This window comes from Colletotrichum godetiae (assembly GCF_030913485.1).
Source record: "Colletotrichum godetiae strain CBS 193.32 chromosome Unknown BDP55scaffold_17, whole genome shotgun sequence".
In the NCBI taxonomy this organism is placed as follows: Eukaryota; Fungi; Ascomycota; class Sordariomycetes; order Glomerellales; family Glomerellaceae; genus Colletotrichum; species Colletotrichum godetiae.
Window position 1 is genome coordinate 524566 of NW_026851265.1, and position 25513 is coordinate 550078.

The 25513-nt window shown below is 54.3% G+C and overlaps 9 protein-coding genes across 9 annotated transcripts; 3 read left to right on the plus strand and 6 right to left on the minus strand.

The window, feature by feature from the left end:
- Positions 1 to 817: 817 nt before the first annotated feature.
- BDP55DRAFT_550704 (phosphatidylinositol-glycan biosynthesis class S protein) lies at positions 818 to 2529 on the minus strand (the record flags this gene model as incomplete). The annotated part of the gene is made up of 2 exons (XM_060569044.1): positions 818 to 2194; positions 2260 to 2529. The coding sequence occupies 2 exons, from the start codon at positions 2527 to 2529 to the stop codon at positions 818 to 820; spliced, it is 1647 nt and encodes a 548-aa protein (XP_060430610.1).
- Positions 2530 to 4102: 1573 nt separating this feature from the next.
- On the minus strand, positions 4103 to 4847 carry BDP55DRAFT_106922 (uncharacterized protein). Its single transcript, XM_060565353.1, has one exon. The coding sequence runs from the start codon at positions 4621 to 4623 to the stop codon at positions 4225 to 4227; it is 399 nt and encodes a 132-aa protein (XP_060430611.1). The 5' UTR covers positions 4624 to 4847; the 3' UTR covers positions 4103 to 4224.
- Positions 4848 to 5533: 686 nt separating this feature from the next.
- Positions 5534 to 7717, plus strand: BDP55DRAFT_631235 (AMP-binding enzyme; the record flags this gene model as incomplete). Its single annotated transcript, XM_060572260.1, has 3 exons — positions 5534 to 5540; positions 5620 to 6533; positions 6584 to 7717. 3 exons carry the CDS (start codon positions 5534 to 5536, stop codon positions 7715 to 7717), a joined length of 2055 nt encoding a protein of 684 aa, XP_060430612.1.
- Positions 7718 to 8848: 1131 nt separating this feature from the next.
- On the minus strand, positions 8849 to 9841 carry BDP55DRAFT_550485 (Alpha/Beta hydrolase protein; the record flags this gene model as incomplete). Its single annotated transcript, XM_060569030.1, has 1 exon — positions 8849 to 9841. One exon carries the CDS (start codon positions 9839 to 9841, stop codon positions 8849 to 8851), a length of 993 nt encoding a protein of 330 aa, XP_060430613.1.
- A 1566-nt stretch (positions 9842 to 11407) lies between these two features.
- Positions 11408 to 12071, minus strand: BDP55DRAFT_661587 (uncharacterized protein). Its single transcript, XM_060574742.1, has one exon. The coding sequence runs from the start codon at positions 11863 to 11865 to the stop codon at positions 11572 to 11574; it is 294 nt and encodes a 97-aa protein (XP_060430614.1). The 5' UTR covers positions 11866 to 12071; the 3' UTR covers positions 11408 to 11571.
- On the plus strand, positions 12072 to 13321 carry BDP55DRAFT_661588 (AhpC/TSA family protein). The gene is made up of 2 exons (XM_060574743.1): positions 12072 to 12176; positions 12294 to 13321. The coding sequence occupies exons 1-2, from the start codon at positions 12154 to 12156 to the stop codon at positions 12955 to 12957; spliced, it is 687 nt and encodes a 228-aa protein (XP_060430615.1). The 5' UTR covers positions 12072 to 12153; the 3' UTR covers positions 12958 to 13321.
- Positions 13322 to 15194: 1873 nt separating this feature from the next.
- BDP55DRAFT_631239 (uncharacterized protein) lies at positions 15195 to 16287 on the minus strand (the record flags this gene model as incomplete). Its single annotated transcript, XM_060572261.1, has 4 exons — positions 15195 to 15419; positions 15449 to 15651; positions 15808 to 15829; positions 16162 to 16287. The coding sequence occupies 4 exons, from the start codon at positions 16285 to 16287 to the stop codon at positions 15195 to 15197; spliced, it is 576 nt and encodes a 191-aa protein (XP_060430616.1).
- Positions 16288 to 19745: 3458 nt separating this feature from the next.
- BDP55DRAFT_693338 (kelch domain-containing protein) lies at positions 19746 to 22421 on the plus strand (the record flags this gene model as incomplete). The annotated part of the gene is made up of 1 exon (XM_060577213.1): positions 19746 to 22421. The coding sequence occupies one exon, from the start codon at positions 19746 to 19748 to the stop codon at positions 22419 to 22421; it is 2676 nt and encodes an 891-aa protein (XP_060430617.1).
- A 209-nt stretch (positions 22422 to 22630) lies between these two features.
- On the minus strand, positions 22631 to 24741 carry BDP55DRAFT_107091 (uncharacterized protein). Its single transcript, XM_060565355.1, has 5 exons — positions 24094 to 24741; positions 23954 to 24030; positions 23837 to 23866; positions 23304 to 23780; positions 22631 to 23231 (listed from the first exon to the last, which is right to left on the minus strand). The coding sequence occupies exons 1-5, from the start codon at positions 24403 to 24405 to the stop codon at positions 22841 to 22843; spliced, it is 1287 nt and encodes a 428-aa protein (XP_060430618.1). The 5' UTR covers positions 24406 to 24741; the 3' UTR covers positions 22631 to 22840.
- Between the last annotated feature and the right edge of the window lie 772 nt (positions 24742 to 25513).

Sequence of the window (25513 nt, forward strand, 5' to 3'; positions counted from 1 at the left end):
GCGCGAGACGATACGTTAGGATGTCAGCTTCGTGGAGTGAAGGTGGTAGGTTTGCGAAAGCTGTGCCGAGAAAGGTCAATGGGTTCAGACCATCAAAGTCGAGTCGAGACGAGCCAGAGCTTGTGATTGCGTCCCAGCGCCCGTTAATGCGTGGTGATAGCTGAGCCCTCGAGCCTTGTATTGTTTGTATCGGAAGGATAAACGCCGACGGGGGGGTAAAATTGTAAGGGAGAAAGGAGTGTGGCCGACGTCAGCGTGGTGCTGGTGGGCATTGGATGTGGACAAGCCCCCTCGTCGGAGACAACAAGCAAGCTTCGAGGTGGCGTTGGAGCGCAGGGATTGCACTGCGCGCTAAGATCGGAACCGACGGGGTGTGTGACAGGTGCCCACCATGAGGTAATCTATGGAGAACCTACGGATGCTACGTGCCTTAGGTAAGATATCTAAGCTCACCGGTGCTCACCTTCGCTACCTTACTACCGACCGATGCCATTACAGGGTGGGATACTATTCACCGAGCATGACCACTGCCTCCATATCGATCGACAAGGATGGAAAACATGCTCTAAATTTGCCGATAGACATTTACACATCCCAATCAAGCATGTCTGGTGACAAACCCCAGCATCATCGCTAAGCTGGTATGGGAATTGGACGTTTCTTTCCAAACTTGAGGGCTCATCACCTGAGACAAAATTACTGCCACCGCCCAAGATAGTTTTGAGAGTCAGGCACGAGTTTATGATATGCGGTTACTTCGTAACTTTGTTTGCATAGGCCTCTAAATGCTCATTGTGTCATGTCAACTCATCACATTCTAAAGCTTCTTTCTAGCTTCTGCCTCGGCTCTTTCCCGTCTCCGCTTTCTCCATGCCTTGATTTCATTCAACAGGCCCATCACAAGGGGCACTCCCACCGGCCCCAAAAGCGGCAGATAGACCGCGATTTTGTGTTCATCGGGGAAGTATAGTTGTCCAACCATGCTCTTCTCGAAAAATGCTCGCTCTGCCTCGGCCTCGGCGATCCTAGCATGCTCCAACCCTTCGGGCCCACCCAGGCTGGCGCAAGCAAGCTCCAGATGATGCATGGTCTTGGCAACGCCGTCCGCAACATTGCGGGGGATGGATATGGACGGTAGCGCAAGTGACAATCTTGCCAGGGATCCTAAGGTAGAGGATGCCCGGAGCAACAGATCTGCGGATCGGATGCGTGTGAGAGTCGAGAGTCGCAGAGGAAGAGAGCCTGATTGAGGAGTGCCCAGAAGTGACAATAAGTGCCCAGCAAATGTGAGCATGGGCTGCTTGAGTGTAGCAGCCGGCACGTGTGACGTTATCGGTGGCAGCGACAGAAGATAAACAGTTCCCCACTGCGGGATGAGCCAGGACTGTGATGTTTCGGACCCCGAATCCAGTCCAATTGTTTGGTTTCCGACGAAGAGTAGGAAGTTTACCGTCGGCGCACCGCCAATGGACGGCGAAAGTGGCCATTCGGCCGCGTTGATGAAGGAGGCAAGGTCGTCCTTGTTCAAAACCTGGGACTGCGCGCCTGGTGTTGCGTACAGCTGCACCTGGGTATCTATCGTGAAGTTGTGAATGGGGCTCAGCACATCAAGCATGGGCTTCATGTATGTTTGAATCGCTGTTTCGATATCCCAGGTATTGGGGGCAGAGCCGCTGGTGAAGAGCGAGAAACTCAAGTGGTACGTCGGTGAATATCGCAAAGAACGGGTGGTCCTCTTCGCTAGTGATTCTGCTGCCTCTGGCGACATTCCTTGAGGTCTCGCATCCGAAGCTCCTGAGGCCGCCGAGAGAAGGTATGATATAATGGCTTGTTCTTCGGCATAGGTAGAGCGCAATTCGTTCGCAATGTACGAAGCTAGCGCAGAAGAGGACGACGTCGCTGACGGAATCGAATTCGGAGGGTAGGTGATGTCGAGGATAGGAGAGTGAGGGTTGAGTGAAACCGTCGTAGAGTCTCCAGGGCTGAGGCGGATCGTGAGGGCGACCTGGGAGTCATCCTCGTGAATGACGGCGTCGCTGTCTCGAGGCGCAAGCTGCAGACGGAGATGATGACCCGAGAAGTCGTTGAGATCGTCGAGCGCATGTTGAGTAAGACGAAGGAGATTCTGCGCCTCCTGCTCCTGCAGCTTGTTCGCCTGCACCGATATGCGGAGAGGGAAAACGGGACGGCAAGCCTACGTAAATAGTCAGCGAATTGTCCTCCCTCAACATGTAAAGACGCCGGCAAGCATTAGCCTACCTTTCCATCAGCCCATTGAACCATCCCGCTCAGGGGTAGGTTGGCACGGTAGATGCTCGTTGTCATCCACCATATTGGCAAGCCAAGGAGAAGAACAATGGCCCAGAAGGCAGATATGACAAAGGACCGACGGCGGGCATCGGAAGGCTTCTCGGGGGGCGGAGCCTTGCGAGACTCGGGCTGCGACGGAGGGGCGGAGGTGGTAGGTTGATCGGGGGCTAAGCTCGCACCGCTGACTGCCGGGCTGCCTGCGTCGTCGTCAACGGGCATTGGATCAGCCTTTGCCGTGTATGGCAATGTTCGGTAGAGTCTACGCAGCGGTCGTGAAGTTGAGCAATGCAAGCTGCAGTAAGTAAGCCACAATGATCATGGGATGTGGAATTCCAGCAAGGGGTATTCGCAGAGACAGGCCAGAGATGCTTGACTCAGCAACGTCGCGCTTGAGGGGAGCTTCCGATAAGATAAGAACCAAGCAGCCACGCAGCCACGTTAACCTTAACCTTAATTGCGGCGCGCAGTCACGTGGGTAATGCAATTGGAGAGTCGAATCGTAATAAACAGACATTCTGTCTAACAAGGTCAGACATCACCAGGCACCACTTTGATCTGTGTCACCGCTATGGCATCCAGCCACAACTATCCGTAATATGTACGGGACACAAGCAATGGAAGCCTTCGACCTTACGATACATATATGCTATCGGCCACGAAACGAAGCTATTCCCGGGTGCAAAGGCGTGTTCTGCCTTTGGCCGTTGCTTCATTCACCACTGTCTCTCTCTCTATCCGCACTTCGGGTGAATCTGTCACAATGCGTCCGTCGGATGCGAGTGCGATTGATGCCTGCGCCTCAGAAGCGATTATACGTTATCTTTTCTCTTAAGACAACGCTGACGTGAGACGGTGGAATGAGCGGCAACGATTCAATTCAGGGACAATTCAGGAGTCCGAGGCCCGATTTTCCACCTCTCCACCAACACGCAGAAGCGGGACCGGCATCGAATATTGTCGCCGACTCCTCCTCCGACCCAAATGTTGAGTGAGCTGACCATCAACCGAGGAAGCGACCTCAAAGGCGCCCCTCCAATCTGCCGCAACGGCTGTCGTCCATTACCACGAATCACTCGTGATGGTACAGAAGAAAGAACAATGTTACCCCATTAGGAAGGCGAACGTACTCGGAGTTTTGAAGCGAGCCTGGCGATCCCTTCATAGTGCCATAGCCAACGAATTCTTATTGCTCGGCATGCATTCCCGGTCTCCAGATGGATCCGTCGAGCCGAGTCAAGTCGGTACGGAGACACGGGCCCAGAGATAACCAGCCTGAAGCGATCTAGCAGAGCTTTTAGCTCCGGAACACCTCGCAATGGAAGAGAAACACGCGATAGACCCCTGGTGCATGGAGCCGTCGTCCATGTGAGCTGATATAAGCAAACGTCCGCCACGAGTTGCACATATATGGCGCTCCCCTCGAGTGCCTGCAGAAGGAAATGTGCCAAGAGCCGCAGAACCAAAGGGTAACACCTCGGCAACCATTGCCACTGCAGAGTTCATCGGAAACACAAACGTGCTATTCGATCTGTTGCGAGCGGTCCGTAGCTGTCGAAAGGCGGCTTGCGCCCAGAGAAAGAGAGAGAGAAAGCGAGCGGTAGGTTCGCTCCCGTCAAACCGGGTCGTCTGGACGAGAGATGCGGACAGTGGCAGGGGACCAGGGACAGGCATCTACTCCGTATGGAAGACTGGGGAGTCTGGCAGTGGGAAGCAGGAACATGGAATGCAAGGAACAACCCCGCTCGCTTGCCGACGAATCGCAACTCGCCGTTGAAGAAGCATCCATCAGAGAGTCCAGAGTCTTACTGTTTAGCCCGCATTTGCTGCCCACCCCTCCCGAATCGGTTACTCAAAACGAGTCCTGGTGCAGAGTACAGACGCGAGGGGCGCACGAGCTTCAACAGATGCCGAGGCTCAAGCTTCGATTTGTTCTTCGTTTAGCCCAGTTTGGCAAGCCAGGCCAAGCCTGGTGATGCAGCAGCAACCACAAACGCAACGCAAAGCAAAGAGCTGCACTGCGATCTGCGGCTGCTGGCTGGCCTCTCTCTCTCTCTCTCTCCGCACTCCACAGGACTGTTGCAACCTCAAGCATGCAGACGAAAGTATCCGTACCGTGATGGGCGAGCTAAGGAGGACATGATACCGCACTCGCACAGCACGGCGCGCCGAGAGAGGCCAGCAATGCCGTCCTTGGATCCATCTCCACAACCCAGCCATTGCCTGCGACGGCCAAGCACACGCAAAGCAAAGCATAGTTAGCATTACGCAGTAGAGCTGCCACCGTCGACTTACACCGAGGCCAAAGTCAACCATCCAGTCCCACAAGCGCGTGCAGCTGCAGCTACGCAGCACCACGGGCAAACACCAATGCCAACACAAGCGCCAACGTGACAGTCGTAGCTGGTCATATTCCTCGGCTGTCGAGAGGGAATGTCATGCCAGGACCTTGTTCATCATCGATTCATCGTTGATCAAGAGCTTCTCCGCCACCCCAACCCTGGTCTAGGGCCCCATAGAAGGATGTTCTCCATTGTCCCGCCCATCTGGTCGCCAAGTTGCACCTAGTCAAAGAGGCACATGGATTCCCACATCCCAACAGCCGAATGTTGAGGTCACTGCTCTTCTGGGAGTACCGCACCGAGTACGGATACTGTTTGGCGAGAAACGGAGGGGGGTGCAAAAGGTGCTGCGTCGTGTTGTGTCGTGTCGTGTTGTGCATGATAGGACCGACAGGTGGTTTTATCCCATCTTTTCCCCCCGTATGGGTCCCTCAAACCAGGGACGACACATCCCAATGCCGACTGCAACACAGGCTTTCTACTTTTTAAACCCTTTCTTATCTTGTGACAGCCTCGACAAGCCGTTACAAAAACCTATCCTCACCCACACCCTCGCGCAATTGGTTCACTACATTTTCTTGCCTTTGAAGTCTCAACTACGTTGCCTTTGCTCTCGGCCACTCCTACTTGACGAGGACTTCCAGCATACACGATCACAGCCTTAGAGCTCTCTCTCCACCAGCTACAGCTTCGGACAACACCAGTCTCTCCGAATCTCACACACCGAACCAACGACCAGGCGCACATTCAAGACATTTGGTCAGCTTCTGCCTCCCTGCCGGCCGACCTGCCTCATCTCTCCTCGAATTTCACCACGACAGTCAACCTTTGGCACGAACTACCTCTACCCGGATCTAAAATCTGGCCACTCGGCCAAAGTGACAATGCCTGGTGAGTGAGCTCTCCCTATCTTCCAAATTTTCATTCACGGCTCCCAGTCTGTCGTCATGACTATTTGGCCCTGGTTAAGACCCGCCAAGAAAGACAAAAACCTCCGCAAAGGAAGTCAACCACACACTTTCATTGCGCCGCAATTGCGCATTACATCAGCCTGCCTCGGCACAGCCATCTGCACAAAACATCGTTGGGGCCGGTTTCGCTGACTTTGTTTCGTTTCCTCGCCGTTTAGTACCGCTCGCACTCGCTCTGCCGGCTGCAGCCGCAGCTTATTCGTACATCAACGCTCGCATTTCTCTGTGGTACGACAGAAAGCTGCTCTCCTGTGCGCTACCCGCAACCCTGTCGGCTTTGTGGCGTGAGCGAACAGACCGGTTGAACCAGTTTTACATCCTCGAACAAGCGGCACAGAACAAATCATCTGCCAATCGCACGTTCATCATCTTCGAGGGCAAAACATACACCTATCGCGAAACTTACGAGCAGGTCCTGAAGTATGGCACCTGGTTGAGGGAACGCCACGGCGTCAAGCCCAAGGACATTGTCGCCATCAATTTCCAGAACTCTGACGTCTTTGTTTTCTTATGGCTCGGCCTGTGGTCCATTGGTGCAAAGCCAGCCTTCATCAACTACAATTTGACTGGCAAACCGCTAGCTCACTGCGCCAAGGCTGCGAAGACGAAGCTGATGCTGATTGATCCCAACGTTGCCGCCAACGTCACTGAAGATGTGAGGAATGAGCTGAGCACCGTGCAGTTTGTGGTGCTCGATGAGAGCTTGCACAGAGAAATCGACGCCGTGAAGCCCAGGCGTGCCCCCGACTCTGATCGGTCCGAGAGCCAGTACCAGAATCTGGCGATCCTGATTTACACATCAGGAACAACAGGTATGCCCAAGCCCGCCATTGTATCCTGGGCGAAATGCATCGTCGGTGGTGTCTTCACGTCAAGACTCACTAGCAATTCTCCCAACGACGTCTTTTACACAGTAGGTCAAACTCTCAATCCGCTATGCAACTTGAACTAACCGAAATCAAGTCTATGCCGCTGTATCACAGCTCTGCGGCCTTGCTAGGATTCGGCAACACCCTCGAGGCGGGTGGCACGATTTGTATCGGAAGGAAATTCTCGACCAAGGTTTTTTGGGAAGAGGTTCGCTCGTCCAAGGCCACCATCATCCAGTATGTCGGCGAGACCTGCAGGTACCTGCTCGCGGCCGCCTCACAAGTCGACCCCGTCACCGGCGAAAGTCTCGATAAGAAGCACAACGTGCGGGTGGCGTTCGGTAATGGTCTGCGTCCGGATGTGTGGAACAGATTCAAGGAGAGGTTCGGCATCGACACCATAGCCGAATTCTACGCTGCCACCGAAGGTTCTTTTGGAACCTGGAACTTGAGCCGAAATGACTTTGCCAAGGGCGCTGTTGGACGAAACGGCACCCTTTACAGCATGGTCATGGGCCTTGACGTTGCCCTTGCCGAGATGGATGAGAACAACGAGGAGCCTTGGAGGGACAGGAAGACGGGCCTGTGCAGACCTGCCAAGGCTGGCGAGCCAGGAGAGCTCATGTTCAGGCTCTCGCCTGACGACCTCAATCGCCGCTTCCAGGGTTATTACGGCAATCCTGACGCGACAAAGGCAAAGGTTTTGCGGAGCGTCTTCAAGAAGGGAGACGCCTGGTTCAGGACTGGCGACGTCGTCCGCTGGGACAGCGAAGGAAGGCTCTACTTCACCGATCGCATTGGTGACACATTCCGCTGGAAGAGTGAGAACGTATCAACACAAGAAGTCGGCGAGGCTGTGGGCTCACACCCATTGGTTCAAGAGGCGAACGTCTATGGCGTCGAGTTGCCCAATCACGACGGCCGCGCAGGGTGTGCCGCCGTCGTCCTCCAAGGCCAACCGTCCGAGGAGGTGCTGAGGAGTATCGCACAGCACGTGAAGCAGTCACTACCCAAGTATGCTTTGCCCATCTTCCTACGAGTCATGCCTCCCGAGGCTATGCAGACGACGGGTACAAACAAGCAACAGAAGCACGGTCTCCGATCCCAGGGTGTCAGGCCTGGCGGCACGGACGCCGCTGGCGAAGTGTACTGGTTGAAGAACAACACCTACGAGCCCTTTTCCGGGCGCGATTGGGACGAACTCAATGGCGGGCGGGTGAAGCTTTAGATTTCTTTTCTTGGGACTGTTTTACTGCTAGCGAGATACCACTCTTACCTTACTTCATTCGCTTAGAACAAAGCTAATATTGGCACATTACATCTACACGTTCAAAGACCACATGCATGCGACCTGCGTCCCCAAGAACACTGATATTTGCCTTATTTACTGGAGAGTGAGGGCTACATACCTCCCTCCTATGGTCAATTTCGCACCTTTGCGACTCATGTAGACGTAATCCCTCGACCAGGAAACCACAGTCTTCTAGCTGTGATAATAGCGAATGTTTACCTTGAAACGATAGCCAGCTGCGCCGTTTATTCACAAACCCTTTACTTCAGAAAGGCAATGCAAGCCAAGTCAATAAGTGTCCGAGCTATTTCATCTTTTCATAGACTCGACTTCAGCCTGACAAAGGCACGTACAAAGCATGCCTTTGTATCTGTTCAGTCATCCGATCATTCGAGACCGATGGCAGATTATCTGTACAACGCTGATACCACACCATGGGCTCGTTATTCACGTTATTTCAATCCCACTCTAGCCATCTTCACTACTTCGCGTGATGCCTCGCAGATAATTCACGAATGAGACATTGGGAAGTATATAGACTCGCGATGTTTCGACCCATCAAAGCTATTCTCTTCTACATCATCACAGACCGTTCCAACATACTAGCATATCTCGATCTCCTACCACATCATACACCCATCTCACTACAAAATAATCCAACAGAGCAGCTTAACTCCGTCTTCTTCCATACCATACACTCAACTCACCGAAAACCAATACAACGAGACAAAATGCCTCAATCTTCATCGTCCACGAGACCCAAGATGAACCAAACCATCAGCATCAACGTCAAAGTAACGAACAGCAAGAACAACGATCCTCCTTCGCCCAACACCGATCCCCCTACTCCCCCAGCCAGCCCTCCCCTATGAACGGACTTTAGCAAGATCGCGTCTCACCATAGTTACCAGAGCTTCGATGCTCAACCAGTTTCTTAAGGCGGTCCAAGGCCAATAGAAAAGAAGCATGGTTCTGGCAGAAGTAGTCCACAGTCATCAGTAATACAAAGAATATCAGACACTAAATGTCCTCCTTCGGCCGCTACGATGTATACCACACCTCACTCCCTCACCTTGTCTTCCTCAGCATGCCCCCAAGAGTAGATATAACCTCCTCCGCCTTGCTTACCACAAGACTAACATGCCCCTCCCCCTCCATAAACCGCACCTCCGCCCCCGTCACACACTCAGCCGCCCGTTCCGCAAGACCAACCGGCACGTTGACATCCTCCCTCCCATGCCACCAAACCATCTCCCCAGGCCCGACCTCAGGCTCCCCAATCTCAAACCCCCAATGACTCCCCGCTAGCTTGACATCCCAAGCCGGCCCCCAGCCTCCAGGCACCACAGCATCCCGTACACTAGCAAGCATAGCAGACCGAACCCCGCCAAGATCCCTGTCAAACACATCCCGATCGACCTCTGGCCTCGACTTCAAGTCCTCCAGCACGATCCCCTCAAACCTCTCCGGCCGCGCCTCGTCTCGTGCCACCCTGCCCAACGACATCTCCATACCCCACGCCACGAGCGGCGTTAGCCACGGCGCTACAGTCAACATCACCCGCCCTTGAAGCAACATACCCGCGTACCCAAACTCAGGCGGAAACAACCCCGAACAAACCCCCGCCGCCACAAGCCTCTCGCGCGGGATGGCTTTCCAGCAGGCAAAGACGTACGGTGCTCCCCCTGATAGCCCCAAAACCCCGAACCTCGAGATGGCAAAGGAATCTGCAAAGGCGAGAACGTCGACAGGCCAGTCCACGATGCGCCTGTTGGGCTGGAAACTGGAGCCGGCGTGGCCTGGTCGATCGAGGGCGATGATTTGGACGCCGTGCCGGCGGGCGGCTTGGTGGAAGATTGAGGCTTCTTCGTGGCTGCTGGGGAAACCGTGGAAGTAGAATAGCACCGCCGCCGGACGCGGGGGTCGTTGGGTTTGGTGCGTGGGGGACGGGTTGGTGGTGGTGAATGTTTCTGCGCCGGCGCCGAAGACTGCGAAGCTTAGGGTGCGGCTATCTGGTAGTTGAAGTGTTCTTGTTTCGGCCCTTCTGTAGTTTGGGTCCATGTTTCTGCTGAGCCTGGTTGGTATGAGATTTTGGTTCTGGAGTCTCGTGTTCAACAATCATCAGGGAAGAGTGTCGCTGTTGATATTGATGTTCGCTGTCTGCTTTTTTCTCACGTTGGGTCCTTTTCCTTCCTCTGTTTCTTCCTGCAATAGTTTATTGTTGTCTTTGTAAGGTTCAAGAACACATTGAGGCGTCGGGTATCAAGCAATGTTATCACATGGCACTCTCGCGGAGGTCAACTCCGTCTGCGCAAGGCAGCAGCATCTTTCCATGAATCCCCGTCAATTCTCAGCTCACGACTCACCACCAGCTCCATATTCCTGTCCAGAGCACCCCGCCGGTCAAGGCGCGTGAGAACGCTGATGATCCTATCGAGTGGCGCAGCATTTTACCGAGATGATTGATGCCAGCCAAATTGCGCTTCTACTTTCACTAGAAAGCAGTGACACGACAGGCTATACAGCGTGCCAACAAAAGCTTCGATGGATACTGGCCCCGATAAGTAAATAACGTCCTTCCCATTGTTGCGACACATGTTTACAACCACGATGGGCTCGAGGATGAGTTATGATTGGGCAGTCTTGGAAATGTTCAGCCACTTGCCAGACAACATCAACATACCCCCGCTAGAGCCTAGGAGGCAGGAAAGTCAAATCATGATTCCTTGTCAAATGACAAAATAAATAACTCCAGCTCCGGACAAAGTAAGACTGCCGACGCCCCTCTCATAGCCATGTTCGCAAGTATGGTCAGCAAGACAGCCAAACATTCGAGGACCAAGGCGGATTTGTGATCCACAGAGGGCCGGAGGGATATTTGACGAAATCAACACGATACCCCGATACCCCGAGAAAACAAGCATAGGTCGAATCACTTCAGGATGCTCCAGGATGAATTGTCTTTTTGACCCCGGGGATCGGCAGCCGGCAGTCGGCGCGGGACGGAGTAGGTCGGCGATGTGAGTGGGACCGTGAGACGGGAGGGGCATCGGTTGTCGGCGATGGCGTGCGAGGAGCTACCGGGGGGGCTGGATGGGTAAGCTTCGTGTACGGAGTACCACGATCCGGATACCTCTCATGCCGTGGCACCTTTCTAGGATTCTTTTGTGATGGTTCGATGTGCGGCGTGGATGATGTGGTGACCAAGCAGTGGGGGTCAGTGGTCTGGCGGTTACGAGGGGTTGCTATTGACTGGATTGCACCATTGATCGCCGTTGGACGTTTTTTTTTTTTTTTTGCATGCCATTTCGATCTCTGCCCGATACGAAGAATCAACAGAGAGTAAGGTGGTTTGCTGAGCTATGCTTGAATATATCTCGGGCCTCACTTTTGTTGAAGAATATCTACGGCATCACAATGTGAGGTGACGGGCAGAGTGGACCGCACCCTCGAACTCCCAGATAAGAAACAATACCTTACACTACCTTGGGTATTACACCACACCCTGTAGCACTTCCTAGCGGGTTAGCCTCTGCAGATAGCGCCGTAAGGGTTCTCCCAAAGGGTCCAGTAGGCGTCTTCTTTAGGGGATGATTTCTCATGATGTGCCCTGAGCCAAGGATGATGTAATCGAGCACGCCATCGGGTCTAGCCGATTTCGGACTTGGAGGGGTAAAAAGTGACACCTGCAAGAGGGAAAAAATACAGCCCCTCCAACGCGGGGCAGAGTTGGAGACCGTCGTTGAGGGAACAACGTGCCAGTATTCGAGTGACACGGGTACAAAGACAGATTATCTTTGGGTAGATAGGATGCCGTTACCGAGGGGATTCTGTAGCTTTCTACGGGTTGCTAATGCCAATGCTTGGTGATGTGACGGTTCATTGGGCGAATGCTGAGAGTTGTAACAGAGCTGGACCGTGTAAGTTGCATGAGCTTGGCAAGTCGGCGACCATTTTGTCAACTGGAACAAGGTTATGCTATGATATCCAACGAACAAAAGAGAATGGGAAACTTCAGGATACAACCAAAGGGCGAGGAATAGGGAAACACTCCAATTTGGGTGCCGATAGCCAGAGTCAGGCATGGCGACTGAAAGGCAGTAAGGAGGGGACGAACTAAAGGTCGAGGTAGGTACCTTGGAGAACGGGACGGCAAGCTGAGGAAAAAAGTACAGAGGTACAGATACGGCCGGGCTTTGTACGTTGCTCTGGACTGTGTGTCCGGGGCGCGGCTTCGAGCTATATATTACACCTCGACTCCCACACCATCAGCTGCTGTCCACCCCCAACTCTGATTCCTTTTGCTCGTTGTTCTTGCAAATCGATACCCCTTCACACACCTCTTCTCACACTCGAAAAAGGAGACAGACACAATGGCTGACCAACGCCCCGCTCCGTAAGTTGTCAAACCCAACCTCAACCCCGCGCCGTGATACCCCCGCCGTGGCCGACGACGACGAGTCCGCCCGTTCACCCGTCTCTCGACAGTAATGCTAACATCACACCTTCACAGCCTCCGCCTCGGCACCGTCGCCCCCAACTTCAAGGCCGACACCACCAACGGCCCCATCGACTTCCACGACTTCATCGGCGACAGCTGGGTTGTCCTCTTCTCCCACCCGGAAGACTACACCCCCGTCTGCACCACCGAGCTCGGCGCCTTCGCCAAGCTCGAGCCCGACTTCTCCAAGCGCGGCGTCAAGCTCATCGGCCTCTCCGCAAACACCCTCGGCTCCCACGAGGGCTGGATCAAGGACATTGACGAGGTCACCGGCTCCAAGGTCGCCTTCCCCATCATCGCCGACAAGGAGCGCAAGGTCGCCCTCCTCTACGACATGCTCGACTACCAGGACACCACAAACGTCGACGAGAAGGGCATCGCCTTCACTATCCGCTCCGTCTTCATCATCGACCCCAAGAAGACCATCCGCACCATCCTCTCTTACCCGGCCTCCACCGGCCGCAACTCCGCCGAGGTTCTCCGCATCGTCGACTCCCTCCAGACCGGCGACAAGCACAAGATCACCACCCCCATCAACTGGGTCCCCGGCGACGACGTTATCGTTCACCCTTCCATCAAGACCGAGCAGGCCAAGGAGCTCTTCCCCGAGGTCCGCATCGTCAAGCCCTACCTGCGCTTCACCCCTTTACCCAAGGAGAAGGCCACCGTCGCCTAAGTACAGGTGCCAGTGGCCACGAGTGGAACTTGGTTTGGGGACGATTTGTTGGATAATGGGTCTCGCTCTTTGCTTCTTCAGTACCCGAGGGTCTGAAGAACGACCAGCAGACGAGATTCAAAGAATGTTGAAAAAGCAAAAAAGGGCCGATGCTGTCAAGCATAGGATAGGATACCGACTCCGTCCAACCTGGAGACGTGCATACAAGCACTCTCCGTCTGAATACCCGGCGTGGCGCTGCGAATGGCAACGTGACCCTTCGGTCCGCCTTCAATGGGCGTGATCTGGGCAAGTAGCAGCGTGTTCGCTCTGACTACCTTTTCTATAGAACGTATGAAATAATGAGAAACGTCCAAAATCCGTCCCTCGTCGCAATGTGACCGCAACGTGATGATCAGACAGCCATATAAGTAAACTCTTTCGTCGACCAATGATGTCTTTGAGTACCTAGACTTCTAGTGTTTCGAGCATCCATCGCGAGTAGGCTTGCAACTTCCAAGACACTCGGTCTCAATCATTAGGCGTACCGCGGGAACACTTTGGATACGGAAACCACATGGTTTAACGATCATAGCCATCACTCCGATCCTCCATCATGCCAAGACAAGCTGCGGAGAAGGCAGTATCGAGCTTGTTCGACTGCAACATTGTAGCAACTTGCCCTCGTGGCATCTTCTTCATGGCCTGCCTTAGAGAGGGGAATGCCAATGGATATGTAGCTCAAACAAGGCGTGGGACCGAGACGCGAAGGGGAGACGAAATGAGGTTTAGACACGCCCATCGTCGCACTTGTCCTTCATATCAAGCCCCAAAATGTAAGGACGTCGTAAGCGAAGCCGAGCCCGACAAGGCACATGGAGGTGGAGGCGCGTTATCGTACCACCGTTTGTCTCTCTGGAGATGACACCGGTATATAGCACATGGACCCGTGAATGAGTGATCGGCGGTCCGGCACGGAGGCACCGCTAATGAACTCCCAGGGGCTCGTTCCACGTTGACAACCGGCCTGCCTCGCGGGGGCCCTTTCAGCTCTTTGACCTATTGATCAGCTAGCCACGAGCGAAGCGGCCACTCTCCCCCGCCATCCCATGACTCGGCCGAACAGACACGGGCCAGACCGGAGGAAACGGTCGGTTCATTTCTCGGAAAACTACTCGGTAGAGGGGCGCTCAGCCGGCCATTACACGAAAAGGAGAACGCCCGCCTTATATTGACCTGACCATCTTGGAATGGTAGTAGCGCTCCTCAGCTAGAGTGAACCGGCTGCCTGGCTAGGACACATTTGGAGCGTTGGTCAAGATGCAACGGAGCAGGTGGCTTTCTTGGTTCGAGGGACCCAGACAGGCACAATCCTGGCTCGACACGAGGCAGAGGCCCAATCTTTGCACAAAAACGAGGCTGGAACAATTCGAGAACCAGGGGACAGCCGGGGAATGTTGAAACATCCGCATCCACCCAAAATGACAAGTGGCCGGGTTCCCACGTTTTCCCACGTCTTTGTAATGTGTAGCGTGTGCGGGTTGTTCTGTAGTGTACCATGGTCCATGTGTGTGAGCCGTGAGGGTGCGCCGCCGTCCGCGATCCGCCTGTCCAGTCATCAGTGTTCCCAAACTTCCAGGGCCATCGTCGGGTCGGCAGGGTGCCTATCCCGGGATTGCTCGCCTGAGACATGACAGGCCAGGCAATGTTTGTTTCCGACGAGGGGCAAGACACAAGACGCAAGGGGACTTGTTGCTGGATCTGTTAGTGTCACCGACGTGGTGCAGTTGCCAGTAATCAGTACTCCGTATGGGTAGGTATCCTGCCACCTGTATCCATATACGGAGTAGCGATACTATGTATTCCGTAGCGGAAGCTAGGCTGTAGGCTCCAGCCTCCAGCCTCCTGCTCTTCGTCGCCAACGGGGTCAATTTCGTCCTCAGTCCTCAGTTGGCCGGGGATGGACGCGGGCCGGAAAATTGTTCTAGGGTTAGGCAGAGCACCGAGAGCAGAGAGTGTAACTTGTATCCGTAAGATGACGGTAAGAGACGGGGGGAGAAAAAACCGAGAGCGGCACAGCAGACAGACGGCGTGGATGACAGGCCCAGAGGAGCGGTGACGACAAGGACCAGGACAGGGACCAGCCTCCCATGGCGATTACTGCTCGCCTGGTATCCGTATCCTCTGGTATCTTGCTGAGTTCCTGTGTATCATGATGTATTCCCAGGCCAAGCGCACAATCAACGCCATCAAAGCTTTCAAGCCGGATCAGTATCTTGATCCGTGGTACCTGTATGCATTCGAGTTGGAGGACAAATAGCGATACTTTTGGTGCCGCTTTCCCCTCCGTTTCGCAAGGGTGGGTTGGTGTAATAGGTAGTGTATCCATAGCGTGTGGGAATGTGGGATGTTGGAAGCTGGCACACGTTCTGTGGCTGCATGTGCAGCGTTTCTGCAAGATATAGTATGCCTGCGCCTAGCACCTGAGTACTGTAGACACACACACACACACACACACAAAGACCGGAAAAAAGGGTCCTCTTGCAGCTCGATCGTCTGATGTTTCTTCCCCTCCTGCTTCTCCTGCCGCTGCCGCAGGATTCCGATTGATGGTGCGTGGTCCGGCCTGCGGGACAAGAGGACCGGCGCGCAGTTGAGGCGGGCCCCTGACGTCGTACAGCGTAAGGCCAGTGTGGCAGCGCGAGATATAGGGCCCTGAGGTTCACATATCTAGACCAGAAGCGACGAGGGCCTTGACTGTACAGTTTGCTGGGGGTTGAAGTCCTGAAGACTGGAGATGGAATGTAGGTTCGAATATGGATGTGGTGAGGTGAGAAGGAAGGGACCCCGGGTGGTACACCTGAGGCTTACCTAAGGTACATATGGGAGGTCCCTGGGAGAGGGGGTCAGTGCGTAAGTGTTTGTCAATTTACCAGCAGAGCCGTCCGTTGGCTCTTTTTGAGTCTTGACAACTGAGAGTGAGAGTGTGACATGACCTCACTCACTCACCCACTCACTTGCTCACTCACTGGACGATCAGCCATTATGAGATGAGTTCACTCAGGTTGTGAGTTCAACGTGAGCACAGGGCAGGCTGGTATCTGTTCGAATGGTCACGGGTGAGAGATGGCATGCGGTCTAGGAAATAGGGCAAAGTATGAGAGTACGATGATGTTTATTCAGGATAGACTTGCCATGTAAGGCAAGGTGTGCTTTACTTCGTACAGAGTACGGATACCCATTCTCGAATCTCACAACACCTGGGCTGATATGACCGGCGGCGTGGACATCGGCAAGGATCGATTTTTCCCTCTCCTCCTTTTTCTTGACTTGCACGTCTTCACTTGGCATTTCTCACTCGCCCCTTTTCTCATACTCGAGTTTACCGGGTTATTTGTGTGTTTTCAAAGACTCGCAGAGTAATGCCTAGGCAAACAAAACCTGCGATATTTAAATACACAGTTGGTCTCTTGAAAGTGCATACGGATATCCGTACTCCGTACACCTACGTTTGCAAGGCAAGGCAAGGTATACGTAGGTGACCAATGGAACATTGCAAAAGGTTCGACTCCAGGCTCACCCAGATGAGACTATTCCGCACACGGCAATAATCGGCTCCCTCCCCCCTTCTCCCCAACCATTTTGATCAATCAAAGTTGCTCACTTCACTCTCTCTTTTTTCCGTTTCCCACCCCTCCCCCCCCCTTTTCTCTTCCTTCCCTCCCCTTTCCCCCTCCCTTTTCCCCCTCCCACTGCTCCCAAACCAATCCCAATCACTCCAAATCCCCATCAGGAGCCCCATTTCCCATGCTCTCTCTCTCTCTCTCTCTCCCTCTCCTAGGCACTCTCAGACCGCCAACACTGCCCCAGCTGTGAGCGCGCTACGCTGTCCTCTGTCAGCAAAGTCAGTGTCTGCCCTGCGCAATTGCTCACGTACGAATAGGTACCTAACCTGGTGCTGCAGAGAACTGGAGGGCACCTCAGTGGTACTGGCACTCACTGCACACCACCCACGACACCCACGTTGAAACATCGCCGTCTACCATACGGCACCACGGGTACTGCGGTACAACCACGAATACCTGCTTCCACTCCTCGCCTTGTCTCTACTCTGTTTCGTTTCGCATCTCGCATCGCCTGGCGCGCGCTCTCTCTCTCACTCTCGCACTCTCCTCTTGACTAGGTAGTCTGCAAATACAAGTCAGGCCAGACAGACTCCAGAGGAACCATCCATCATATCCATATCTCGTTGCTCCCACCTCCACCCGGGCACATCGACGACTCTTTCTGCACACTGCACCTCGCACACTACTCTCTCCGTACGAGTACATCTCGCATATTCCCCGCCGGCCTGCCTTACACATCGGCATCACCAGCAGCAGCAGTAGTCGCAGTCACAGTCACATTCCCCTGCTGCGGCCTTTCACACCTCCATCTTTCAAAAGCTCGAATCGGTCCACGGAACTTGCAGTACCTTCAAGTTACTTCAACCTCACAGGTTCGACCCGCCGTCCAGCCCACTTCTTCCTTCGCGTCCGCCTCGGAGCTCAAGCTGCTTTTCAACCCTCTGCCCGGTCCGTCTACCCAAAGTCAGTCTGTGCGCCCAAAACCAAACGAACGCCCCCCTCCACAACCTCTTCGAGTCCTCCCCGTGCGAAAAAGGACAAGTGAAAACCAAGACGCCTACAGCACACGCTTGTCCCTACATCGACAGTTTCTTCGCCCAAAAGAGCAGGCATCTGGAAATTAACGATTGCAACCTTGCTGGTGGTCCTCCGGCCGTTGCCGCCGCCCCTACTACTGTTCCTAGTCCTTCTTGGAATACTCCTCATCGTCGGACTTCGACTCCATACTTACGCGGATCCCTTTTCTCGGTCCCGTTACCTTTTCCACTTTGCCTCACGCGCCTGGTCATTTCGACACGGCACTGACTTGCTGGGTACACCGTCGTGACCGCCGTCCAACACACACGTCCCGTGCCTTGTTGCGACTCTACCGATACAGCGTTCTCTGTCGTCTCTGTACCGCGTGCGGAGGGATACCCTACAGTACCAGAGAACGACCCTCAATTCTTGCTGCTCACCGCACCTGAGTCGTCTCGAGACCGCTATCCCCGTCGCCCTCGCTGTCGCCGGTCGCTGTCTCCGTCGTCGTTATCGTCTTCGACGTTGATCCTTTTCTCTGCCTGCCGAGCGCGCGCCCTCGCTTGAATCTAAACCCCAAGACTTCGCCTCGCTTCCGACTCGTCTCGACACGACTTAACTCAACTCATTGACTTTTGACCCGATCGACTTCTTGGAGTCCCTGCGCCTCCCCTGATCCTAGGTGCGTATAGTTCGTACTCCGTACTACGTAAACTTCAAGCTCGTTGCCCTTCTCGTCCACTCCCCTCCCCTCTTATCCCATCCATGATCCCCATCCACATCCTGTGCCCATTTGTCCTCCACACCCTAGCCCACATCCCACTCTATCTCTTGTGCGCCGCTTCCTGTCAACTGTGGGGAGGAATAACGGACAAAAGAGAGAGAGAGAAAGTGAGAGAGAAACACGCACAAAAGAACGGAGCAGACAAGGCCTCGCTCCCTCTCAGCCCAGCCCAGTCCCAATCCCAGCCGAGCCCGGTCTAGCCCAGGAATCCACCCCGGAGACACAGACGCACAACACGCAAAGAGTGAAAGCCAGACAGACACTCAACCGGAGCCTACCCGTCATAAGTTACCAGGGGCCTAGCAGACCCGGATGAACAAGCGAACCTGGGTTGGGATTGCTTGACCTGGGGTTTCTGTTCGCTTCATCATCTACTCATTTTTGCATTTTCCCTTTCTTACCTTTTGGTTTCTGTTTCTTGGCCTTTCTTCTGGCTCTAGGATTGTCGTGTCTCGGTGTGCCCTCACTTCTTTACATCGAACCCCAAGAACGAGCCAGCTACTCTCTACACTTCCTCATCCCACCACTTCCTACCACGACTCCTCTTCTTGTCTGCTTCTTGCTTTCGCCTGTTCCAAATCTTGTGGCACAGGCCCCGAACGGATCTTGGCAACCTGGCGCAGAAGCAGCAGTTTCTGCAGAATACCACTACTCCGGAGCCCACCTTGCTTGACCGACTCGGTTCCCAAAACCCGCCCTACATGAAAAACAACTCAACCTCCTTTTGAGCCTCCGAGAGCTTTTCTTTTTCCCAACCCGCCGAGACTGTTTCTGTTGCGCATCGCTCTCCAGGCTGTACCCACAGCCTGGGGGCTGATTGTGTCGCAATGTCTGGCCCGGGACTAACCTCGAACCAGTCTTCCGCGCAGGGCGATCTCTCGCGTTTTTCCGATTCGGAGACAGAGCAGGACAGATCTCCTCCTACAACCAAAACGACCTCGGACATCCTCTCTGGCGTATATCGCGGCTTCAAAAAGTTCGCTCCGAGTAGAGACGGCGAATCGAGGCTGACAAGACAGCCGTCACTTTCTCGTCTGGGTCTGCACAGCGTCTCGCCAAGCTTGACCTCATCGCCCTCTCCGCCCACCTCGTCGACGCCGACGCCCGTTCCCAACTCGTCCAAGAATCGCCCGCCCCAGCTTCAGCATGGGAGGAGTCTGAGCCTACAGAGCAGTCTCGCCAAACCATTACCCGAACCGCCAGCGTCTCTTCCCTCTCCCACAGGGCCTGAAGCACCTCCCGCACACTACAATTTGGGGGGTCTCGGTGCCATCGAGGAAGCTCCGGCCGATGATATGTACAGTCGTACCAGTACGATGGACTCTAGCGCCTCAGCGGAACGAGCACAGATGTACAGCGGCGGATCAGGATACAGCGCCGACATGGCCAGCAGCCAGAGTAGCTTAGCAAGCTCTTCGCGACAAGATGGAGCCGACGAAAATAATAATAGGGAACCACCGAACTTGACTCCGCGGAGCAATGGTCCCTTGTCAGCAGGCCCTTCTCCATCTTCCAACCAGTCTTCCAACCAACAAAGAACACCCGCCTCGGCGGTCGGTACGCCCACTGCGTCTTCGTCCTCGGCGCATTTATCCGGCCTTATGTGCAACGTACATAGGACAACGGGTAGGGAACCGCATCCGCTTGTCGGAGCCACAACAACTATACTAGGGGATAAGCTTTATGTCTTTGGAGGAAGAATTTTGTCGCGGAGTCGCCCGGCTCCCCTGACATCCGATCTGTACGAGTTGGATCTGATCCGCAGACACTGGTCAAAGTTGGAAACCACGGGCGACATACCACCGCCTCGGTACTTCCACTCCATGTGTCCGCTAGGAGACACTAAGCTGGTATGCTATGGTGGCATGTCTCCTACGCCAAACCAAGCAAACGCAGGCCCGGATCAACAACCCGAGGTGACTGTCATGTCGGACATCTACATCTACGATGTTCCCACCCGAAAGTGGACCTACATTCCAACACAAGATCCTCCACAAGGACGCTACGCCCATTGCGCCTGCATATTGCCTTCTTCAGCATCGTTCGCCTCGCACAAGGCACCACTGTCGGCATTGCAGCACAACCCATCATCCGGCAATCCCAACGAAGGAAGAATAGGAATAAATATTGATGGAACGGGCGGTGCCGAAATGGTCGTGGTTGGTGGTCAGGATGGCGCGAACCACTACATTGAGCAAATTAGTGTTTTCAATCTTCGCAGCCTCAAATGGACCGCGATCGAACCTCTTGACAAGAGCTGCGGCGCATACCGAAGCGTCGTTGCTCCTTTACCACCGTCTGTTACGGCACGAATTGGGAAATCAAGCGTCAATGGATATCAACGGGAGGGTGGCATCAGCCAAGAAGCTCGGGAGCCTGGATCCTCAATGCTCATCTATTCCAACTACAACTTCCTAGACGTCAAGCTCGAACTACAAATCCGGTCTTCAGACGGCACCTTGACGGAGAAACCCATGTCAGGCTCTTACTCGCCTCCAGGACTTCGGTTTCCGAACGGCGGCGTCATCGATACTTACTTTGTCGTAAGCGGCACATATCTCACATCTTCTAAGCAGGAGTATGCGTTATGGGCTCTAGACCTCAAGACTCTAACCTGGTCACGCATTGATGCGGGAGGTGCTGTCTTTAGCCAAGGCAGTTGGAACCGTGGTGTGCTTTGGAACCGCAGGAACACGTTTGTGATTCTTGGCAACCGGAAGCGAAGTCTCGTCGATGACTATAACCATCGGCGTATCAACTTTTCCAATGTTTGCATGGTCGAGCTGGAAGCTTTTGGATTCTACGACAATCCGAGAAAGACGACGCCTATGTCTGGCTTCGTATCAGCTAGCAGTCCTTACACGAGCCCAGGATTGAGCTTGGCTAGAAAAGCAGGAACTACAGCCGGTGGGCGTTTCCACTCCAGGGCCGCCGAGGAGCTTGGCGAAAAGGCACTAGCGATGCGGGAGCTTTCCGACATGGACATCCTCTGCTTACACGGAGAGCGGATACCCATCAACTCTAGGATGGTGGCACGGCGATGGGGCCCGTACTTTGTGCAGCTGTTGCGTGAAGGAACAGCAACTCAGGATGGTAGCGATGCCATGACTCTTCGATCTGGAGTCAACAACCCCATCAGGAACTCCGCTCTTACAATCACCCCATCCCGTAACACGGCCGAAAGCTCAACTTCCATGGCCAGCACCGTGCTTTCATCTGGATCCTCGGCAAAGGCCCCGAGTACGGCTCCGACCAGCGCCTCGGCAGCCTCTTTCTCGCTACCGGGCTCTGCTGGCGGTGTCGATCCCGCTACGGTCAACTCGGCCCCGACCCCGAGGTCTTTACCACCGAACTCGCGGCCTCGATGCCTGTACCTTCCTCATACCTATCTCACTGTACAGGCCCTGCTGCACTTCCTCTACACGTCCTCACTGCCGCCTCCATCATCGCCTTTGTGTACGCCTCCCATACTTTGCTCACTTTTGCAAATCTCCCGCCCATACCGGATCGACGGGCTTCTCGAGGCGGTAGTCGAACGCTTACACGCCCTCCTGGACTCAAGAAACGCAGCCGCCGTCTTCAACGCGACCGCCATGGCCGCCGGCGGTGGCCGCGGCATCGACGGCTCCCTGAACCCCAACTTCTTCACACCCTTGGACGCCATGGGTTCTCCACTGTTCTCCTCGGAAGAGTCCCAGAACGGCGGCAGCGGCATAGACGGACTCTCTTCGCGCACCGCGGCGCTGCGCATCAACACCGCAATGCCCTCCGGCCGACCCTCGAGCGACGAGCTCAGCGCTACGACGAGCGTCAGCGGCTCCGAATGGAGCTCCGAGATTGGCGACTCGGAGCGTGGTGGTATGCGTGAGGTTTGGGGTGGCGAGCTCAGCTCCGTTATTGGCCTGCAAAAGCGAGGATTGCGAGGTCTCATGGAGGGTAGGAGAATGCGTGAGCGCACGGGGACGAACTCGGGTGGGAGTATGAGCGCAGGCGTGGGACCGTATAGTGGTGGCGGTGGGGGGCAAGGCCGCGTTGGCCTCGGAATTGCTGGGCCATGAAAGGGAGGATGTGACTCAGAATAAGAGAATTTGGAGAGATGAAGAGAGGAGCATGGGGCGCGGAAGTAATGAATTTATGATAGCATGGCCAAATGCAGCAGATTCCCCCAGGCGAAAGATGGTAGTCGAGGTTGTGGGTGACGGCAATGAGGTGAAAAGAGTCGTACAATGTGATATCCTGTTCCTTCTCAGCGCTCAAGGAAAGAGGGATGTATTATGCCCTGAGTATACGAAGCTATGTACGCGAAACTCCTGGTAGGCCAACCAGGCCGACCTAGGATATCTAACCTTCGTCCATGGAAGAAACCAAAACGCCTGTTCATGAGCCTCCTTCTCGGAAGCAACGAATTCGCAAAGCCTCGTGCTTGTATATCTTCTCCCACTGCCTCATCCTCGTATCGTATGGGTATACGACTGACTCATCCCGAAAAGGGACAGGCACCGCGGCCGCGACAGCGGAGCATCTCAACTCCCTCAGCCAACTCAGCGGAACCCTTGCCCATCTTCTCCTTGGGACCAATGTCCTCAACGAGAAAGCCGTTCGGCATCATCTTTTCTGAGCTGGGGACGGTACCCCCGAGGAGACGGGTGATCAGCGCGACGGGGCCCCAGCGGTTCCAGAAGGTGGCGGGGATGTAGTATGGGTGAACAAGGTAGTCGTGGTGCAGGATGCGGCCCGTCTTGGGATCCGGGTCGGAGAAGAAGATGACGGGGGAGAAGCGGGGGAGCATCAAGTGGCGGACGAAGAAGCGGCGGGCGACGAGGGCGGCGTAGGCCGTGAAGGAGGCGACGATGCCTGGTTCCGGGAAGCTGTGATGGGTACACAATTGTTAGTTGGCTCCACCGGGAGAAAGGGGGGAAACAGCCGGAAAGAACACTCACCAGAATGTATCACGAACACGTTCTCCCATGAGGACAGTCAAAACCTCTTTCGCAAACGGCTTAGCAAAGCCCGGAACGTGCCAGAGAAGCATTCGTGTCAGCTGGGCGCCAGCGCGAATGTTGGTTCCCGCGGGCTTCATGGCCTCGATCTCGTAGCGCTTGGCCCACGCGGTGATGTCGTTGACGAATTCGATGCCGTCAGCCCAAGAGTCCTGGGTGAGGTAGCCCTTGTACTGGATATCCATGGCGTCGCCGATGGACTTCCAGTGGGTTCCGATGGCGCAGACCTCCATGTCGGTGAGGTCGCGCCACTCGTAGAAGCGCATGAAGTGGATGGGCTCCGTGACGCAGACGGCGAGGGTGTACAGAAAATCGGCATTGGAGATTTGGTTACGGGCCTTGTAGCTGCTATGGAGAAAGTTCATGCGGGAGATGGCTTTGAGGGCGCGGTCCGAGGTTGGAGGGTTCATGGAGAATCTGGGAGACTATTGTCAGATGGGAGTTGGAGGTTTCAGGGGGGTAGTTCAACGTACTCGCCAAAGATGATGGTTGTGTCCTCGTATCTGGAAAGATTTGTCAGTTACCTTGGCCGACACTTGAAGCTGAGAGTGTCTAAACACGATATGCCCTGCTCTTGATGGGTGTCTCACCTCTTCTGCGCATTCTCCGGATCGGCCAGGTTCTTGGTGGCAACGATGAGCTTGGATACGGTCTCGAAGCCATAAGTCTGTGCTTTGAAGTCAGCAGCTGAATATGAATACTACATCATGGACCAATAGGGTGGATATACCTTGAAGATGGCGAACTGGAGTGAAAGCAGGTAGAACTTGGGAAACTCATACTCGATGAGGTGCTTGAGAATGAGCTGGGCATCAATGTTGCTCATGCCGGCAAGAGAAGCACGGTCAGTGTAGCCCATGCGTTTTTGTAGGCCATTGATGCGTCTAAAGCGTAGAGAGGCACACAACATGAGCCAGGCCAAAATGAAAGCTCCCATGATCGAAGTGGTTGGCCATGACAAGAGGATATTATCGCTCATGCCGATGGATGTGCCGCGTCCAGTTTGGACTGAGTGGGTGAAGTTGGATGTGTCAGAATCCATTTTGGAGATGACAGTGTTTGGAGTAAATCGGTCTGATGTTCTGCGGTCCTATATTCTTGCGATCCTGCGATCTTTTGGTACTGCGATCCTTCGGTTCTGTGGTCCCGAGGTCCTGCGATCCTAAGCTGGGAAGGGGCTAGGGCGAGTGTAATAGGTGCAAGTGACTGTTCCCTAGTAGGCCGTTAAAGACTAAATTGTGACTTGACTGTTAATCCATGTGAGCTCACTGACTGATGAGTATGATTATTGTATGGTGTGAGAAGTGAAGCCAGGGTAGTTTGGATGTAGGAGGGAAAAGAGAAATGGAAGAGGGGCTGTTGTTTGTGTTCAAGGCAGGTAACACGTGTGATGGGTCAGAAAAGTCGCTCTTACCCTCTATGAGTCTCTCACAGTCCTGGGTGTTTGTCTGGGTAGACTATGAGAATCGCGATTGTTGGAATTAAGAAGGCGATGTGAATGAGGCAAAAGCGATATGAAACTACAAATGCCTGAGACTGTAGAAAGGCAAGAAAAGATGAGGAGAAAGCGGTCATCAGCAGACAACTAGTGGCCACCAAAGTCCCTTTCTATCCCCCCCAGCTACCTGAGGCGTAGATGCTGACAAGGGAAGGTCAGGATTGAACTGGGTGAGATAGAACGAACGTCGGATAAGGAGGCACGGAAGGTGGTAGGTTAATAGTTGGAGTAAGCACCGGGCAGGTTGCAGGTTGAAGTGCAGGAAAGAAGGTGTGAACAGGGGTCTCCCCTTATCGGTTTAATCTGCCCAGGTTTCGCCTTGTAGAAAACTGCCGTCTGTGAGGTGGAATGGAAGGAATGAAGAGGACGGGGTATGGGATTTAATAGAATGCTTGTTTCCCCCAATACCTTCTCTTTGACTTTGACTTGGTCTGTTGTCTTGGCTTTCCGTTGCAGATTTGGAGGGGTAATTTTCATCTTTTATTTCTCAATTCTGGCAAGCTGACAGCGGCAGCCACGAGTCTTTTGCCCCGTCTGCTAGGCAATCTAGCAATGGCTTTTCCTCATCCGACAACAAAGAACCAAGGTCTAGAATCCGCTACACCAGCTATCATCATTATAGCTAAAACGCCTCAGGAGCCCACATGGAACT